The following is a 21,747-nucleotide window of genomic DNA, read 5'->3' on the forward strand; positions in this document are numbered from 1 at the left end:
CAGACTGGATTATTTTTAGAGGCATTTACTGTGTAGAAACAAAAACGTATCTTTGTCCAGGAGATTTGAGATCTCTCAAGCCTTTTATCTCCAATTTTCAACTCAGATTTCACTTGCTTACTATCAAATCTCAAGAAAAGCTAAAATGGTGTTTCTCAGGATGGAAATGACACATATACAGTATTAACATTTGTTCAAGTCTTCTATTTATTGAGCTTTCATTTGTACAAGTATGACATCACTTAGTTTTTTTTTAATTTTATTTGCTCAAATCGTTGACAATAACTTTACAGTAAGAACATCTGCTGCGATGTAGATTTACAGACGAGGGGAAACGTAAAGGGGGAACAAGATGGAGCTTCTACCACAGAGTCGCTACAGTGTGACCAACACAAACTGCTAACTTTGCAACAGGAGTAGACAGATCGGAAAACACTGCGGTGAGAGACTGCATGTACACTTCAGAAGTCAAGTTGTGTGTCTCTTTGTCCCAGTAATGGCCATCAGAAAAGGTCTCGCTGGTGTCATTTAAGATGATCAGTGGAGATTCCCACAATTCACTCTGCCTTTTTGGTCCTTCAGTTCACAGAAAGACAGAGAGCTAAAGATTCCCAAAAAGAGTAGACGTTTGGTCGTTGAAAGGCAGCAGTTACCACAGATGGATCCACAGGTGTGTCATGTGACCATTAGCCACGGCTCCACAGCAGGTCAAAGGGACTCTGTCTATGGGCCAAATTAAACTTAAAGAACCACCCCAAATGTGTTTGGGGAGTGTTAGCCCCTTAATTACAAATCAAGTGTATTAGTCACATTTTTACTGACTGTTATCAAATGCATACCACACAGTTTTTCCTACTGTTTTAAGCAGCCATTGGTTTCCATTCATTTCCTCATGGTACGAAAATGGATTAGACTCTCGAAACTTGCTTGAGTTATGTAATCCATCACAGTGAACATCAACTTTGCATTAATATTTGTCAGTTACATTATAGTTACCCTACATTAGCATAATGTAGGGTAACTGTAATGCAAGTTCAAGTGCAGATTAATAAGGAAAAGTTACTGATTTAAATCAAAAACATTCTTGTTCTGCTCTTTGTGTTTAGGGACATTTAACTTGAAGTTTAGCCTCTTGATAACCAAAAAATGTTTACATTTTTCCAGAGAACAGTATCAAAAGTATCATTTAGGTATGGAAACAGATATTTCAAATGATACCCAGCCCTACTTCAATTATGATGCAACAATAATGGGACCTGATGTTCACTGTGATGTCTTATACAAGTCAAGCAAGTTTCAAGCTATATATTAAGGGTCTTCTGGTAGATTTTCATACTATATGAAATTGAGTGGAAAGCAATGGATTAGCAGTAATGCAAAGTATGTGATTTGTACTAAATGGGCTAAAACATGCAAACTCACTGGTCTGGTCCTTTTTAAAGCTACTGTACAGAGAGTGACTGATCAAGTCAACTGGCAAATAACAAAGAAGATGGATTTCAGGAGTAACTCCCGGACAAAGATGGAAGCCCTGGTGTGGAAAACTACACTACGGTTTGTCACAGCGACAAGGCCAACAATCATAAGAGTTTTGATGCAAGGCTGTGGCAGACAGTTTAAAAAAACTGGGCATGGCATTCATCGGCAGTGCATTCATCATGTATAGCTGAAGAGTTCTATTCCAAAACGTTATTCATTCATTTTGATTTTTTTATTTATTTTTTTAAATCGATGCCTGCAGTCTAAAAAAATGTATTCTGCAAACGAGGGGCTCAAAATTCTTACTCATCTACTGTATCTGACATACAATCAATGGTTGTATAATAACAACAGGTGTCAATAGTGGCTATTATTTCGAAACAAAATTCTTCAACTAGACTTCTTGTTCTTTTAAGCGCACATTTCAGGTCGCCTACACTGTTCCTTCTCATGAGGTGCAAAACAAAGCTAAAAGCATGACTGTGCAAACACATTTAACATCCAAGACTCCAGACAAAACAGATAATTCCTAAATTCATCAGACAAAGACAAAACGTTTCATCTCCTAACAGCAAAATCCAACCTTGAGGACTGAACAACTTTCATCTGATTGAAGAAATAAAAAAAAGAAAGACAGGAGTAAGAAATACATCTTCATACTTATGAAAATATGGTGGAAACTGTACAACAATACTGGCCGAAGGGTCGATCCTGGGTAAAGAATGAATGTGAGGCTGTTACAGCAACACTTTAATCCGTTGGCATTATGAGTTTAAAAAAAAAAAGAAATCTGAAAACTTGGTGCATTCTTGTATATAAAACAATCTTAATTAAAAAAAATCATTACATATTCTTTCAAACACACACAATCTTGCATTCACTCTCACAAACGTGCCATATTACAAAATGATCATAATCATTGTTGCCCTCATTACTTCAATGGACCGGCTTCTTTCTCTGTGGAATGTGAAAGTACATGAGGTCCGACTGGAAAACAAAACAACAAAAAAACATCCGGTGGGGCCGTTTGCACCAGTCCGGTTCCTTCCACACCAGCAAATTTGACTTGACAAAAATGTCTTTTGTACATGAGCAGGTCTCAGACATGCAAACTTCAACTTTAAGCAGGCATAAATACACGAGAAGCCAGAAAAAAGGTGTCAGGAGGTCTAAAAACTTTTGAGAAACATGACACAGATACCTTAATACAGGATATACAGAAAACATTCTACAGTATAATGATTTTGTTTGTCACCAGCAATACGGACATACAGACATTATTGGCCAAGGTCACTTTTTCAAGTGTTCAATCAGAAAGTTGCTACTGATTGACATAAATATTCCCTGGGGTGCATATTTTCCCTCCCTTGTCACAAAGAAGGTAAGTGTGTTGAAGTTTGCTTGCTGTTGAAACTCTTCTACCAAACATCCAGCAGCTTCAATACAGCATAGTTTGCCGGAAAACATACAAAACCTAAAAGGCATACAGAAGCGTTACAGTAAAAGAGAACCAACAAAGCTGTTGGCTGAAATCAAAACATGCAGGTACAAAAACAAAGACAAGACAAAAAACTACAATTGTGGCACCCAATTTCACCATTTTTTGTTTTTGTGTATGAGTGTGCCAGTGATCTACACAAGCGGACGTGTCCTACACGTCCTACATTTTTGGAAAACTTCCTAATGACATGTTTCCATGCTAACACTGAGCTCTGTTACTGTGGCATTACCTACACATGGGCACTGGTGGCTTTCCTGTTCCTGTAAGGAGTTTGGTCACTCGCTTTCAGCTCCTTCGCTTGTCAACATCTCCCAAAAAACCAAAAAAAAACCTGAAGCAAATGTTGAAGTTGAGACGCTGACTTGGAAGCAGAGAATCACAGGAGGGACGTGAAGCCAGCCAACTTCCTACAGAGTGCGGAGAGGAAGACAGATGTCTCTCTAGATTTTGACAATGGATTTGATTCTGTCAGATATTTTGCTAGTGAGGATAAGGAAGGAGGGATGCTGACAGATTAACTGTCCAGGATTGTAGAGGAAAGACAGTCCAGCTGCTTTTGGATTTGTTGTGTCAGGTCAGGAAAAAGGTGGGAATCGAACATCAGCCACGCCATTATGTAGCGTGTAGTGGTACCGTGGCAGGAAAACAGCAAAAAAAAAAACACAAAACACTGTGTCTCCTGTCTGATCAGGAAGATGTGCTTAGAGACGGCTGGAGTGTAGAGCTGGAGGCAGTTCAGGCCCAGGTGTGACAGACCTCGCTGGGCTCTGGCTGCAGTCTGGTCCCACAGGTGTGATGCTACTGTACAGCTGATTGGTCTGACTGATCAGAAGTAAAGAGCGGGCTCGCTGCTGTAGTCAGACAGGGAGGAGCTGTCTGCCGGTGTGAGCTGAGGAGAAAAGATGTTTAAATGTTTAAAATTCATGTGCTCAGCAAATTGAAAGCTAATGCCATTATAAAGCAGACCTCTTTTCCTCTTACTGTTCAGAGTCACCTGTATACTTGTGATTTAAGTTTTCTGCCATTGACATGTATGAATAGGCTGTGTATATGCTACTGTATACTGTAAGCATATAATTGTGACTTCCTGATTTTTTTTTTTTTTGCATGTTTGTCACACTTAAATGTTTCAGATCATCAAACTAATTTAAATATTAGTCAAAGATAACACAAGTAAACACAAAATGCAGTTTTTAAATGAAGGTTGTTATTATTAAGGGAAATCCAAACCTACAAGGCCCTGTGTGAAAAAGTGATTGCCCCACCTGTTAAAACATAACTTAACTGTGGTTTATCACACAAGTTCAATTTCTCTAGCCACACCCAGGCCTGATTACTGCCACGCCTGTTCTCAATCAAGAAATCACTTAAATAGGACCTGCCTGACAAAGTGAAGTAGACCAAAAGATCTTCAAAAGCTAAACATCATGCCCAGAGCCAAAGAAATTCAGGAACAAATGAGAAAGAAAAGGTTATAAAGCCATTTCTAAAGCTTTGCGACTCCAGCGAACCACAGTGAGAGCCATTATCCACAAATGGCGAAAACATGGAACAGTGGTGAACCTTCCCAGGAATGACCGGCCGACCAAAATTACCCCAAGAGCGCAGTGACGACTCATCCAAGAGGTCACAAAATACCCCACAACAACATCCAAAGAATAGTAGGCCTCACTTGCCTCAGTTAGGTCAGTGTTCATGACTCCACCATAAGAAAGAGACTGGGCAAAAATGGCCTGCATGGCAGAGTTCCAAGACCAAAACCACTGCTGAGCAAAAAGAACATTAAGGCTCGTCTCATTTTTGCCAGAAAACATCTTGATGATCCCTAAGACTTTTGGGAAAATACTCTGTGGACTGATGAGACAAAAGTTGAACTTTTTGGAAGGTGTGTGTCCCATTACATCTGGCGTAAAAGTAACACCGCATTTCAAAAAAAGAACATCATACCAACAGTAAAATATAGTGGTGGTAGTGTGATGGTCTGGGGCTGTCTTGCTGCTTCAGGACCTGGAAGACTTGCTGTGATAAACCATGAATTCTGCTGTCTACCAAAAACTCCTGAATGAGAATGTCCGGCCATCTGTTCGTGACCTCAAGCTGAAGCAAACTTAGGTTCTGCAGCAGGACAATGATCCAAAACACACCAGCAAGTCCACCTCTGAATGGCTGAAGCAGAACAAAATGAAGACTTTGGAGTGGCCTAGTCAAAGTCCTGACCTGAATCCTATTGAGATGCTGTGGCATGACCTTAAAAAGGCAGTTCATGCTCGAAAACCCTCCAATGTGGCTGAATTACAACAATTCTGCAAAGATGAGTGAGCCAAAATTCCTCCACAGCGCTGTAATAGACTCATTGCAAGTTATCGCAAACGCTTGATTGCAGTTGTTGCTTTTAAGGGTGCAACCAGTTATTAGGTTTAGGGGGCAATCACTTTTTCACACAGGGCCATGTAGGTTTGGATTTTGTTTTCCCTTAATAATAACAACCTTCATTTAAAAACTGCATTTTGTGTTTACTTGTGTTGTCTTTGACTAATTTTTAAATTTGTTTGATTATTTGAAACATTTAAGTGTGACAAACATGCAAAAATAAAAATGAATCAGGAAGAGGGCAAACACTTTTTCTGCTGGCTAGGATGAAAATTAAGGCCAATTTTATCACTGAAAGAATCTTACAAAATGCACCACAAAAAAACAAAAATAAGACCTTTTAGACTGAATTCACGATGTAAAACTGCACACTTAAGGCACAATCCATAATCGATAATTCATCTATAATGTAAGAAAAAAGGGTTGCCCCACCATCAAAAATCAAAACACAAGATGGGAGCCTCCTATCACTCTCAGTCAATCTACTGTCACTTTAATAAAATGTTGTTTATCAAACAAATGCCAGACAGTTGCAGGTTCCTGCTTCTCAGATGTAAAGTTTGCTGCTTTTCTCTTTGGGACTTAGGGACTGTTGTTCGAACAAAACAAGACATTTGAAGACATCACCTTGGGCTCTGAGAGCTTGTGATGTGGAGTTGTCACTATTTCTAACACATATCAAAGACTTAAATGTCATTAATTTGTGTGCGTAAATGAAGAACACAGAGTCAACACTGGGACATGACGTAAACTCCACAGAATGACGACTGGAAATTTAAACTGGGACCTAGTTAAGAGGAGACGGGACCAGGTTCTCGACTCTAAAACAGTGTAAACAGCTTTTTGGTGAATGGAGGAGCTCTCTCTCACCATAACTTCCTCTGTCATCTGTGTCTGTTGGGAAGTGCTGTCCTCCTGGTAAACACTGTCATCATGTTTGTGCTCCTGCCAGGCGCTGAAGTCCACCGAGTGCTTGGGAACGTAGCTGGAAAGGTCTGCAGACAATAAAAAGACACAATGTGTTATTAAAGTGCTAATAACCTTTTTTCCCCTCCATGTGTTGTTGCCACTGTTAAACCTTAATTGAATTTTTATATCTGGTATGCTAATGTGTTTCTAGCTTTCCCTTTTTGCAAAAAAACAAAAAAAAAAACAAACAAAAAAAGGTGCATGACGAAGTCAAAATGGAAACAGTCCACCACACATTTTGTTAAATATAGTTCACAATTTGTCCAGTAGGGGTCTCTGTCATCATACTTAATGTTGTCTGTCTCCTTACACTTGCACCATGCACATGAGGGTAGTGATGCTGATATAATAAAGAAGCAATGACCTGATCACACAACTTTGTAGTTTTGACATGAAAAAACAAACTTGTTTAGCTTCAATCAAAATTTCTCTCCTTTAAAATTGTGCCGTTTCCCTTTCTAATATTTTCCAAATTTTCTCAGCAACCTTCTATACACGATTCTTTTTAGGCTGGCAAAAATGTAGTTACCATATATTTAATGACATCTCATTATGTACTCCCTTCTAGATAAATTCTTGGTCAGATTATATTTGTTTTATGTCCTTTTACAGCTGAAACCATATTACTGAAAAAGGCAGCTACAGAGGCCCTTCATATTTAGTCTAATGCCAATCATTGTAGATCAGCTTTGAGAAGGGAAAACAGCAGTTGTATGTGCATTTTCTATGATTGTCCATCACAAAGTGGGAAAGGGGAACCATGGCTGAACTCTGAGGCTGAATGAAAAGGGTTGGTGGACACAAGTCATTTAAAATACAACAGAAGTAGGCTCAAAAATGAACTCAAAAGCTTCTGTGAGCCTCAGCTTAAGCTACAGTCTACATTAACAGCTTTACAAGGCAGGTGTTAAGGGCTGCCATATGTAAACTGATTAGAAATAAAATAATAACATAATGCAGTCAGTTAGTCCTCCTCTTTTATCCCTGTTCCCTTCTTCCAAGACCTCGCCCCATATCTACCGTTAAGAAATTTAGGAGTGGTGTCATTTACACCACAATGAAGTAAAAACTGCCTCCACTGCCTCACTAATCTTTTTGTTTGGTCATCAATGGCCCATCATGGGAAATGCTGAAATGCAGAGTGAAAAGCAGATCTTCACGATCCTGCTCTCTATTAACATTCTGGTCCTTTTTTTCTATTCTCACCACTGCACAAAATTGTCCTCTTTTAACATTTTGTTTTTTTTCTCTTACTCCAATGCTTCTGATTTCCTCATTATTTAGTTTGTTTTTCTTGATCTCATGTGTCCCAGAAACACATTCTGCAAATTCTGCTTTTACTTAAGTGCTACATAAATACACTTAATTACATGATTTGTATTTTTTTTCCCATCCAAAGAGGAAAGCTCATGGGGTGTCCAAAATAGAAAAGGGTTCATCCTCTGAGGAGCATGAATGTGCTCAGTAAATTTAATGACAATCCTGCCAGCAAATTTAGATTTTTTTCTGGTATTAAAAGTAGACATTTTGACCAAATGGCTACTTCAGGGCAAAGTTCAGAGGGTCACCAGCCAAAACATTAAAAGACATTCACCCTCTGGGGACCACGAATATCTACAGTGACATTAAGAGAGACAATGGGCCATTAGATTTCCAGATACCTTGTTGTGGACTTAAGTATTCAAGTAGAAATTTTAACCTAATGGTTGCTTTAGTGGAAAGGTCAGAGGTTCACCAAAATCATTAGGGATCATCCTTTGGGGACCATGAATATCTGCAGGAAATTTCACAGCAATGTGGCCAATAGCTGTTGAGATGTCTGGACCAAAGTGGTGGACAAAAGACAGACATTTTAATGCTGCCAGTGGGTTAAAACTGGACATCTAACCTGCATGTCCACCACAAAAACAAAAAATGAACCATGTTTCTCCCCTCCGTCACATTTCATGTTGTCTCACCATTGCTGTTGGTCGTGTGCGTGGGCGAGCTGGTGAAACTGGGTCGAGGGATGTGAATGCGTCCCACCATGCTTGGCTGTTCATCAGCCACCTTCCCATCTCGTTTCTCCTCCTCGTCCTCCTCCCCGCTGTCCCACGCGCTGCTCTCTGATGGATACTCGTACGTACTTTTGAGACTCGACTCATTGAAAGAGATCTTGAGCTGCAAAACACACAGAGACAGAAGAATTTGAATAATAATAACACAGAGAAACAACAAACAACACAAATAGTACCAATGGGTAAATGACTGCTGATTTCCCCTGCCTCCATATTTTATTTTCACTTCACTGGCACCATATAAAGATAATAACACCAGTCACCAGCCAAACGGCAGTAAATTTTGGTTGTGGTTGGTAAACTTGGGCAGGTGCCTGTTTTCCCATTTGGAGTGAGTTTTGATTTTTAATAAAATCTAGCTCGATGACAAATAAGAAAAGGAGACAATAAGGTATGGTAGTTTCCTGATTGGAACTACTGTTTTCACAAAATGCATTTTCTCCCCAAAGGCCACTGTTCAGACCTCAAAGACTCATTAGTCACTTTGGTCAGTTTACAAGCATTTTTGATGCATGCAAGATTTATGTGTGTTTGTGTTATTGTGCAACTACAGTAAACCCCAAAATGCTCTCTCATCTCCATGTTTTGGTATTTGGGGGCACTATAATCAAAACTGAGAATCCATCTTTAAATGCTTAAATGATATCATTCTTAATTAGAGAAAAATGAATGAAAAAATAAGAATGAAGAGTGAGTCTGAGTTAGCATCTTCAATTTGTTTCAGTGGCCCTAATAACTGAGGGGCCCTAAGCAGCCACTTGTATGGCTTCTGCAGACCAGCTCTTTGTTCACAAGCCAGATGTGTTTACCAAGAAAACAAACCACCCACTGTTGACTGTTTGCTTGCAGAACTGTCTGGTAGGCCAAACTTTACAGGCCAGGATTTAAAAGTATCAGATATCTTCTCATTTCAAATCACAAACTTTAACATAACACTGACATCATTCTCCTTCAGGACCGCTGCCTTTTATGAGCACAGTAAACATTAACAGGTTATTACTTCCTTATTGCTCTGTAATTAAACCATCTATACTGAACATTTTCATGTGTCTCAGCCCTTTGCTATCACTACGGTAATGCCAATTTGGCTCAACACGAACCAACTACCTCATAACTTATTCAGCAGAGCTTTTAATTGGGATTCTTGGAGAGCCAGCTGCAGTTTGTTTAGGCCTGTCTGTGGCTGCATGTACTGTACTTTGCGTGTCCTCTAAGTGGGACAGGTGGCAGCCTTGCAGGAGCTTGAGGCCTGTGATTGATCGTCTCAGAGTGTTCGCTGTAAGACATGTCTGTTTGGCAACGCTTCAGTGGTCTGCAAACATGGATCCGTGGGGTGAGACGGGCCCTTGCACTCTGCTGCACCATGTAATCCAACATGAATGGCAACTCTGCGACCAGAGTCTTCAGTGGTTTTAGCTGTCAGTGAGCACACTGACTGGCATGTATTCTCAAAGGAGACATCTCACCCCCTTTAGAAGAAGAATGTGACAGGTTCTCTTAGAAGTTACTGCTTCAAAAAAATTTTTAGGATATCATTTAAGTTGCTGTTGTAACATGCGAAGGGAATTCAAATCTGTTTTGAAATTTTTAGCTATAAACATCTGACAGTTTTTACAAAAACTGATAATACTTATAATCAGCTGCAAATTGTGATTACTATCACTTTATTATAGATGTGTTTCTTCTTTTCTTCTGTTTATTTGCTACTTTTTAAATTTTTGTTAACTTTTCTTAGGCACCTTATAAAAAGAAAAAACATTTTTCCATCAGTACACCTCTATTTTCTATGATTTCATTTTGCAGTGCAGTCTTCTCTTTTGGCACGCATAAACCTGATGGATACAGTTTTAGAATGACAGACAGACCACAAATGGTATCTAATAAGTTACCATTCATGTATTCTAGCCACATGTTTGCGTTGCAAACTCAAAAAGGCTTTATTTTTTTTCTCCCGAGTTGCCATGGAGATGACAGCCGATACACACACATATAAAAGCAGGTTTGTCTGTCAGCTGACTGCTCTTAACGTACTGTACCTGGCTCCATCTACTCTGCAGGCCGTGATCTAAATCTGCCCTAATCTCTATCACAAGGCCACAAGCCAGCCGACTCAAGACCAGTCAGGCTTCACGCTTAACCTCAATTTCTAAATGTCATGCTTGTTCCATATCCTGTCTGACTTCTTAATGGTCTATTCTCTGTAATTATAGTGAGGTCTGTGATGGTGGAGAGATATTTTTTTGGAACACAATATGTGAGTCAGTGCATCAAAAAGCATGGAACGGGGTGAATCCGGTCGCATGGCATCCCCTCTCTCTCTCCCCCCTGCCTTTCCTCTGACTATCCAATAAAGCAGAAATGCCAAAAAAAAAAAAATAATGCATGGAACTACAATTTTTCTTACACAATACTTACACAATAACCTGGGAATTAAACAAATGTTCTCACTTTTAGAGACATCATAGAGTCCTTCTGAGGCAATTTCTGGTATTTAAGGCAAAGTGTATTTAAGAGTTTAACAAGTTTTTTTAAAAAATATTGGATTTGTACACTGACCTTTTTTATTCATTACGAACATTTCAATGGAGAAAAGCAACTGAATGCAGTGGGACTCTTCTAGTGTACGACACACAAAAACGTTATTTTGAACGATACAATGTACTAAATTTAAATTTATTAAAAAAAGGTAAGAGGGATAAAGTAGCATTTTGAACATATTTAACTTTTGAAGCATCTAAACATGTTCTAAAATGATGACTGACTAAAGGCTTACAGGTTCAGGACAATAGTTTATAGATTTAGGACGAGGGTCTATAGATTCTATAGATTACAGACTAATGGTCTACAGATTCGACACACAAGGATTTATAGATTCAGAGTCAGGAGTCAATTGATCAAAAACGAGGGTCTATAGATTACGGACAAGGATCACTCGATTCAAAATGAGAATTTTGAATTAGAAATTTGAATGAGAAAAGATTGAAGACGAGTGTCTACAGATTCCAGATGTACGAGGGTCTAGAAATTATGGACACGGGTCTATAGATTCCAAATGAAGGTCGACAGATTAAAGACAAAGGTCGACAAATTAAGAACAGACGTCTATAGATGAGGGTGTACAGATTACAGACAAGGGTCTATAGATTACAAATGGTTCCACAGACAAGTCAATATATTAAAGGCAAGGGTCTATAGACCCAAGATGAGAGAAAAGGTCTGTAGACTGAAACAAGGCCTACAGATTCAGGACGAGAGTCTATGAATTAAGGACGAGGGCCTTTAGATTTGGCACAAGGGTCTATAGATTAAAGATGAAGGTCTATAGACTCAGGATGATGGTCTTGAGGTTCAGGACTATAGATTAAAACAGTCTAAAAAAAAAAACTCCGGTGTTTGTACACAGCCCTGGCTCTGTAAATGGGAAATTAACAAAGTGGCTTGGACAATATCCCAGCCATTCCAAGCCATGATTTGTGTGTAAGGTAACGTTAAATGACTTGCCCACGGACATTCAGCTTACTTTCTAGTTTGCCAAGATATGCTGTTGTTGTGATGTTAGCTATAGTAGCAGGAGAGTTGTGAGTATCGCTGTCTGGAGCTGGTTTGCTGGCTCTGGGAAACCGTCTCGATAGTTTGCTAACCCACAACCTAGCTAACGTTAGTTACATTACTTGCTGTGTCGTTATTCGCTCTATATCATGGTATTGGATTTCTCCGGAATCACATACCCCACCTTTAAAGGACAAGGGTCCATAGACAACTGACTAAGATTCGAAAGATTGAGAACAAAGACCCATAGATTCAGGACAAGGATCTATGGGACACCACCTTTAATCAATCACAGATTTCTCTCTTTAAACTGGCTGGAACATTTGAGGATTAATGACAGATGAGGTTCGAAATGTTCAAAATTTCTGGAAATAAATCCTTTTGAACATCTCCTCCGATGATTTAATAGTTACTGATATCTGATTAGGGCTGATAGAAAAGTACATAAAAATAATATATCTATTGAGATAGTGATATTAGTAAGGAGGCTTTATGGTTTTGCTTTCACATTGGTATTCATGTCAGGCAGCAGTGCGGAGAAGGACGAGGGTTCACAGATCAGCCTATGAACCCTGTGAATGGAACAAGGAGCCTTTACAACTGTAACCTTTCAAACTATTTCTCATTAATGTTACTGAATATTAAGTACTTTAAATGTTTAGTCTGTGGTTTTTGGTTTTTACCCACAACGTCACAATGTTCAGCTATATCAATTGTTTACATTTCTGCCTCAAGTTTCTTAAGGTTTTGTCGAAGGTATTTAAAAATATATATATAAATATACAGTATATATAAAAATGATCATACTATGAACCTCTTCTGCTAGTTGGAAAATTAAGATGGCAGAAATATCAAAAGTTAAGGCATAAAGGCTTGTTCTTTGAGAAGATATGAAGTACATCTAAATGTCATGGTTTGAGACAAGAGGGAAACCGCCAAAGTTCCCTCCATTTTTTTTTTTTTTTTTAGTATTGCATCTTTATTTTCATTTGAAAATATTCAAGGTAAGGTGTTACTTACCTGACCTTTCAATACTACCAAACTATAAAGAGTATCAATTCTGTTTCAACCCTGACAGATCTCGCTTTTCAGTCACTGGATTTTCAACAAAATAACAGTATCTTTTTCCTTTTTCCCCCCTCTCTTGACAGCCAGTTTCCACATTAGTACTCAGCCACAGTAACAGTACAATCCACAAAAAATCCAATCTTGTGTATAGACACAGGCTCTATACCATCTCTACAACCACAAAAAGTGTTTCCTTGCTAAACTGGCATCCTGTCTTTGAGGAAGTCGCTGGATGCCAAAAGCGAGTCTATCAATAAATCAGGCTAGCCGCTGGGCTCGCTTCCTCTTTCAGTGTCTTTCACTTTTCTTTTTGTCTGGTCTACCAGCACTCTCCTCACGAGACTCTTGTTAGATGAGACTCTTCTGCAATGCCTTAGTCGATGTCCTCTCTCTGACTTAACATTTTAGCTGTTTAGCTGCAGCATAAGTAGAAAAGAAAGAGGGACAAAACAATTAGGGTAACAGAACTGTGATCGTTATACTGTATATAAAAAAGGTACCTCTCCCCAGCCTTCTGCTGCTCATGTTTGAGCTTCAGTTGTGGGTCTTTTTCATAAATTGATAAAAGCCTGCATCATGGAGGCAGAAGTGATTCGTCTTCTGTCCTCAGGCTGTGGGACAGGCCAACAGGGGCCCAATTCAGGCCAACAGGGGCCGGACTCAGCCCTGCTATCCTTCTCACCACAGGGCGCTCAGACAGGACTCTGCGGCATTGACAGGGCACCAACAGCTGACTAATTATTCTGGTTTTGTTTTATATTTATCAAAGACTGCTATGTATTGCAGTATGTGTGTGCATATGTGTGTGAGAAGCTGATGCTTTGTGTCAACTCGCGTTAAAATGAAATGATGGGAACTATTTTTTCCTCAGACATGCAACTTGAGTTGAGAGCAAAAGAGTCGGAGTTCATTGACATTGTGTATATTACAAGCAAAGTTACTTATTGACCTGAACTAAAAAAGCATATGGGGCATTGTGTAGGACTGCCAAAAATAACCTACATATTGCTTCTCAAAGTGAAGTGAATGTTAAATCATTATCTAAGATTCAGTGATGTTGAGAATCTTCTCATGCATGAAGAACTGGGTTATGTGAATATGTGACAACATGTAATGGTACACACTGCAAGATCTGAAAGGTATGCTTTTTTTATTTGGACTTATTTGTTTCTTGTTTTTGTTTTTCTAGCTGTCACTGTGGAACCTGTTGCCATTTTGCCATTTAATTTCTGTACTGTATATAAAGCAGGACTTAAAAGTAAGGGAGAAATTAAGGAAACGGGAGGGAAGATTTAAAAACAGAAAGCAAAAGAAATTTTGCTTGCTTGGGAAAAAAGAGGGGTTTTGAAGCTGAATACAAAATGAAAACGATTTGTTAGGGCTGTGGTTGTCTGCAGAGTTGGGAGCTGCTGCAGCGACTTCAACACAACCAGACTGAGACATCAGACAGGGGAAGACATAGAGCTGAGTAAATAATATTTCTGCTGAAATTGATGAATTCATCAGCTCTGTTTGTTGTTGTTTGGATGTTGCATATGAGGCACAAAGGGACACGGGGAAGACAGACAAAAGAAGAAGGGAGGGAGAGAGGAAGAAGAGAGTCAGCAGATGAGATTATGTCTTCCTGAATGTGCCTCGGCCAATAGGCGAGATGGGAGTTGTGCCAGGATTTTTTTCCAGGCCACCCAGCATGGCGTGTCCTCGTTTGGTGAAAAGTGGTTCCTACTGAATGGACACACACACACACACACACACGCAAGTTTCCTGGCAGTGCTGATCGGTTTGAACTCGAAAGCTGCAGTTACAGTGGTGCACAATAGCCAGGCTCTTGCTAACAACTGAGGGTGTAGCAGCATGTGAGCGTTTGTGTTTACATGATGTGCATCTGACTGGGTGTGCATCTCTTCATGGCATAGGGCGTGGTGTGTACAGTCATGTTGGCATTGGTGTGTACAGTCATGTTGGCACCTGGCCTGCTCATATCCAGTATATGTAAAAAAGCATCTGATCACTAGCGGAAATACAATTTTCTGCCAAAACACTGTACCTAATATGGCACGTTAAAGTCCTCTAAAAGGACTCGGAGGAGACTGACCAGGTGCCTGATTAGAGCTAATCTCCAGCCAGGTAGATAATATTAGAACAGCACCACAACGGACCGGCTGAGGAGTTTAGCTGCAGCTGCATTAGCGCCTGAAGAGAGGGATAATAAAGCCTACATGTACTCAAACAATGCGTGTGGTGTACCTCTCTGCTGTGCTGGTAAATAAGGATAACTAGTGTGAACTAGAGGACCTCATTTAGGGAAACACAGTGGTGTGTGCATCATTAATGATCAGATGGAGAAGGTATTCACGTCACATTTCAAATTTCGAATTTGAGATCTGTATCAGTTTCATCTCTGTATGTTCAAATATGTCCAAGATGTGTTTAGCATAGCTTTGCATAAACGCTGCCAGCAGGGGGAAACTGCTAGAGTAGCTTCATCAGAGATGCCTTCTGACAACACCAAAAAATGAATGAGATATTGTGGTTTTCAAGTTGTTGGGGTTTTTTGTTTGTTTATTACACAGTGAAATAAAAAAAAACAACAACAGATAAACAAATACCTGACACTTTGTGATCGATAATTTTGTATTTGCATCATTACTACATAGAACATTGTGCTTAACGATCTTATTTTGGACTGATGTTTCATTCTAGCGCCTTTTTAGGACGATATTAACTGTAAATACAAAATACAGATTCAATTATCTTTCTAACCTGAAAAACGCAGAGGGCAGAACCTCTTTTACAGCCCTGAGTAATGTCTGCAGGTATTCCTTTCAGGCTGCATATAGCCCACACCAATAAGGTAGCGCAGCCTGTATGTAACATGAGAGACGAACCCCGGGACAAAAAAAAATAAATAAACTACCAAGCACTCGCTGCATTACCTGCTGCTGTTGGTTAAGCTTATTGCTCAGAGGGCATAGTAATAAATGAAGGTGACTCAGATGGGTGACAACTCCTCTCTTCTCTTATATGGACTATGGTGGCAGGACAGCAAGAGAACAATGTTCAGAGAGGTTTTAATTCGAAAATCAACCTGTACAACAATAAAAGTGTGTGTGTGTGTGTGTGTGTGTGTGTGTGTGTGTGTGATTATGAGCACCACAGAAAAAAATCCCATTAATCTCCATTGTATTGGGATGGAGGCAGAAATCTTAGAGACAGAAATCTGGACATATAAAACTGGTTCACCTCTGTGAAGCATCGTAAAGTCCCAAAACACAATATTTCACCCCAAATAGGCAGTCAGTGGTAAATTATGATATTTTTGAGCTGAATTTATGTTTAAGGAGACTTTGAAGTTCCTGTCCATGTGCAATGATTGGGATACTTGTGCAATGGGGCAACAGTGACACTAACTCATAGCACCATAAAATGTGCTTTTTGTTGTTATTTACTGTAATGATTGCTCTTGTGTGCGGACAATAATGCCACAACTATAAACACTATAAGCACACATCACTAAAAAAAACCCCTCTCCTACTGTATATAAGAAGAATTAAGAAGTTCTGCCTGACTGAAATGAAGCCCAGATTTTTTTTAAATCATTAGCTTATGTTGGTGCAGCATAGCGATCATACCAGTAAGCACATTCTTCACAGTAGTTATGAGTAATTTGCTGCCAATAAGACACACCTTAGCAGCAAATTGCCTTCAATGAGCTTATAACAGAGACGACAAACAAAATAAACCCACAAGTTATTTTGTTGCAGGGATTTAATCCTGTAGTCCAGCTCCAACCTAAATATCAGGCCTGTAGGCTATCAGTGACCTAGAATATTTCAGTAATAAAGGTCAGCGCACACCCGAGTTAAAACCTCAGAACACCTACTGAAAACCCTTGTGGCTGTATTCCATGCAGGTCAAATGTACTCTTGTGTAGGTGTAGTCAGATTTCTCATCATATATGAGGTTAAATCAGTTCAGTGTTTATGTGGAAATGCTTCAAGTGCTACAACCATCAATGATCAAGTATCACGCAACACTGATAACTACGGGTGTAGGTGGTTGCTGCTCGCAGTTCTGGCTGGTGACGTGGGCAGCAAGCAGCGCAAAATGTCAAAATCTGTGTTTACACTTCCATGTATCAAAACTGTGTGAGTCACTGCTATAATAGTATGCCCTTTGTAGCCATGTGTGAGTACGAGTGTGTGTGTGTGTGTGTGTGTTTAAGTCTCCCTGTGCTATCAGGGTTGTATTATCTGCCTGATAAGAAATGAATGAGAGAGGAGACACATTTGTTTCAAAAACTTGTTTGTATCAACGAGCCCCCGAATAGATCTGCCACAGACCAGTGCAGCCCTTTTAACAATATTTTGTCCCATCTAAGAACACTTTTGCTGATAAGAATGAGCTGAGACAGACTAATATAACTGCACACACTGTATATGTAAGGTGATACCAGCAGGGTGGAGATCGAAACCTATCAGCAATCCACACACTGTAATTGTGGGAGCGTTTAATGCATAAACGCTCACTGCTGGACTGTAGATGGTCGGGTGTGTCTGAAAAGCCACAATTAGGACAAAGGACAGGATAGGATCCCACACACTGGATCAGGATCAAGGATATTCTCTGAGGAAGCTCTTTGTTGGATCAGAATCTCATTGTTAAATTTTTTTTTTTCCATTTTTTATTGCCTTCTATTTCTTATCATGGTTAAACTATGACTATGGCTAATGTGGTGGACCCCCTATAGTTCGTTCAAGGGGTCCCTGGGATCTCCCTGGTTTTCAGGGGCCAATATGTGGAACTTATTGAACTCAAAATAGATTATCAAGAGTGGAAGAAAGGCCAATGGGTGTGTCTCACATTGATCCTTTCTTCAACTGGCAGTGAATGGCTGTACAAGTCAATTGGATTTTGGGTGGTGATAAGATATATTGTTTCACTGAACCTTGGGACAGAGAGGAGTCAATGATCGACACATGGTAAAGATGTCACATACCAAATAAGGTGGATAGTGTGCACATCCAGGACAAAAGCAGCATGAAGAAGACCTCGAAGGTCGAAATGTTGCAACAATAAAGATTTTTTAGGGAAGCTTGCAATATTCAGTGCTGCTTCTCTTTTTCCTTTAAATGATGTCACGTAAACAACATATTTTCTAGGAGTTTGGTATAAATAGTGTAAACAGTGATACAGTGAACAACTTAACCTGTTTAGTTGTAGATGGAATAGCTGCATTCTCGTTCTTCTCAATGGACCTCTTAACACAGCCTAATAAACACAGCTGCAGCTAATAAAATTAATAAGGGGTATATCTGATGTCTGCTTTCAGTACAGAGAGGCCCAGGTTGTTTTTAGCCTAGCTTAGCACAAAAACGGGAAACAGAAGGAAACTGCTAGCTTCTGTCAAAAGAGGAAAAATAAACCTTCCAAAAGCTCTAAAACTGTCTCTCTCTCTTTTTTTACACGCTATATCTTGTTAACTAACAATCAATCTCACTACTGGACACAAAGAGATGAAATTGATATTGATCGTCCCATCTTAGTCCTGTTAAGAAAATAGTATTTCTGCTTAAAGCTTAAGCATTTTCCAATGCATTCTGGGAAAGATCTGGAGAGCTGCACTTCCAGCGCACTGGAGCGACTTTCGCACACGTGGCTAATGGTTGATTCTTTGTTCAGTTCACCATGCACTAACTAGGGACTGTTTGAGGACATATTCAGCGTTATGCATTCTATTAAAGAATGTCCACCTTCGAGTGATGCACTTTTTTTACACAGTCTCCCAATAACATAAAAATGACAGACATACCGGTATTGGCATATGTCAACCGATACAGTAAGTCACAAGAAACTGAAATACAGAAATGCCAAAGATATGTTTGAAGTCATTTAGAAACTGTGTTCAGCAAAGAGCACTCACAAGTTTAGCCTCACAGAACCACTGGCATGGCTGTAGACTCTTAGTTTTGTTGTTGTGTTCATGTAAAAAATAAAATAAAAAGAACATCTGCATATTTATCATTATCAGATTTTTTAAAGTCTCAAATATCAGTATTGGTATTGATCTCAAAAATCCAGTGTCTGTCAGTTTCTAATAAAAACATCCTAAACAATAAGATGGTACAAGTAATAGATGGTCCATGACAAGGTTAAATACAAAGACAAGTGAACAAATGAACATGAACATGTTTGGAGACTTTTTTAACTCTGCACTGAAATAACTGGCTTCGCATTGGGCCTCATGAAAACACACCAGTCCTCTCTTAAACATCAGAGGGCTGAGCTGTTTGGGTCTCCACCCACAGAAACACTGATTTAGGTTTACTGATGACAGAACGTGCTCACCAGGAAACCCATTCGACATCTTTATTAGACGATGTTTCAATTTTACATGGGTCCTCGCCGGGTCAAAACGCTCCTCATAACAACTACGTATCCACCAATTACAAGATCTACAACATCCACACTGACATAATAATGTGTGTGTGTGTGTGTGTGTGTGTGTGTGTGTGAGACAGAGAGAGTGTGTGTCCTTATCCTGGAATCCTAATGACAGGATAGAATGGCCGCGGCTCGAGTTGCCCTGGCGACAGGCGCCATGGATATGTGACAGAGGGAAACGGGAGAGTGGAGGTGGAGACAGGCAGTCAGAGAGAGACAAACATGGCAGTAAGACAGACAGCTTTTGATCATGTAAACAGGAAAACAAATTATTAAGGGCATTATGATTCATATGATGACAGATGAAAACATTGAGGTAGATTACACATGGAGAGAGTATTTGAATAAAATTTGCATTATGCACAAAAAGCACCACATACAGATTCCCAACAGTGTTTTGCATTTGTTATCACGAGGAGACAACTGGATGTATTCGTCAGCCATCAAGGCAGCTGCGCGGGTTTTACTTAAGATTTTATCTTGCAATTATCAAAACAACCAAAGAAATTCATCTAGGAAAGATGGATGTCAAGGCTGATGGTGGAAAAAAACACTAAAAAGTTATTAAAAGTCAGTGGCTTCTACCTGTCTCTTTCACTCGCCCACCTCTGTTTCTTTTTATAAACTTTCAAAAAGTTCCGTCTGTTAACGTCCTCCGCTTTTAGTCTCTTCATCTTCTTACTCATGCACTCTAAAGACACATGCATGGACACACACACACACACACACACACACGCACACACTGAATTAAACATGACTATGATAGTGGGGCTTTGCTGACTGAATTCTAATTACACTGACTTTGCAGGGTTGCACATGTGCCTAAGGGTTGTGTGGGAAACTTGCAAGTGTGTATTCGTACGTGGGTTTTTATGCAGAAATTAGGCACGGCTGTGCTTGTGTGTGCGTGTGTGTGTGAGAGAGAGAGAGACAGAGAGAGTGCGTGTGTCCACATCCTGCAGCCACAGAGCCCTCGTAAGAAATGACAAGCTTGTTAAGAGGAAACCATATTTGCACTACCCGTTATATAAATAATACAAAACAGAACTAGCACCTCTCTCATTTGACAGTGATTGAGAGACAAAGCCATTTTTGTGTTTTTAAAGTTGCTGGTGGGACCGTGACTTGAGTCTAGTGAAGACTTCTGTCCTTCACTGCAAAGTTTCTCTGTCTCACTTCACTAGACAACAGTTATACTGACTTATGGTCTAACCTGACAACAAAAAACTTTTATACAGTAATTAGATATTTCAGAGGCAGCCCAGAGTGATGCAGCAGCTCACTACAGGACCACAGGAAGTGAGGTAGAAGACACACAAAGTTGGATCCAGACCTCTAAAGCCATCGCTCTATTGTATAGTCCTTGCAACTTACATTTTTGTGATAGTCATGCTTTCACTTCAGCTGGAGGATCACATGTTCCTCTGAAGGCAGAGCAAACTGTCTGACCTCTTAGGTTTATAAAACCTTTTCTAATCTCTATAGGATAAAGCAGGGTGCCTGAAAGGTTTATCAATTCAGATTTAAGATGTTGTAAAACCTTCTAGTGGCAATAAGAAATAAAAAAAACAAGACCAGTGTCATCATGGGGAAAAAACAAAACAAAAATGGAGGCAACTTTAAACCAGCAGAAGATCCATAGCCTGTATAAATAGTTTAATGGTATAAGTAGAAACTGCAACATTTTAAGACTTCAGAAACTGAATTTAAAGCTGCACTAACTGATATTTTTATATTACCAACGGATCAAATGACTATGTCTAATGTGGAAGGGGTTGCTTATAGTCGACAAACCCGCAGAGAATTATCACCCGTCTCTGCAGTTCCTCACAGCTCTATGGAGAATTTTAGCATCTTTTAGCTCATTGTTTTAGTTTTGCAGCCACAACTCAACTGTTTTGGTTGAGTCTTACTGCTCTCATCAACTTTGTTTTCAGTTGCAACAGCTAAACCCACTGTAAACTACAAGCCCAGCACTAAATGTCAGACAGACAAAGTTAGCGAGTAGCTGGTAAACATAGTGGAGCATTTAGCAGCTAAAGAGCCACATATTTTTGTTGGTGGAGACCAAAACAAAGTTAAAAGGAGAGTGAATATTGGACTTATTATATTCATCAGAAACACTACTCCAAATGAATGCTAATGCTGGTGATAATGTGTCAATGTTGTATTTAAAGCTTGTTCTGCTGCCCCCAAGATGCCAAAAAATAAAAAATAAATCACTTAATGTAGCTTTAAGATATAAAATTATAAATTAAACTGTATCTAAAACCAATTTCAGACATCATACAACTTGGTCAGGTGCCTGAT

The 21,747-nt window shown here is 39.5% G+C and overlaps 1 protein-coding gene across 1 annotated transcript in view; it reads right to left on the reverse strand.

Moving 5' to 3' along the window:
• Window positions 1–183: 183 nt before the first annotated feature.
• tprn (taperin) overlaps window positions 184–21,747 on the reverse strand; it is a 30,925-nt gene continuing 9,361 nt past the window's right edge. Inside the window, exons 2-4 of the mRNA XM_044175103.1 lie at window positions 8,278–8,479; window positions 6,221–6,345; window positions 184–3,869 (exon numbers count right to left, since the gene is read on the reverse strand). Coding sequence (XP_044031038.1) covers window positions 3,807–3,869; window positions 6,221–6,345; window positions 8,278–8,479 — 390 coding nt within the window. The 3' untranslated portion in view covers window positions 184–3,806. The remainder of the gene's footprint in view (window positions 3,870–6,220; window positions 6,346–8,277; window positions 8,480–21,747) is intronic.

Source organism: Siniperca chuatsi, linkage group LG18 (assembly GCF_020085105.1).
Source record: "Siniperca chuatsi isolate FFG_IHB_CAS linkage group LG18, ASM2008510v1, whole genome shotgun sequence".
NCBI classification, from domain to species: Eukaryota; Metazoa; Chordata; class Actinopteri; order Centrarchiformes; family Sinipercidae; genus Siniperca; species Siniperca chuatsi.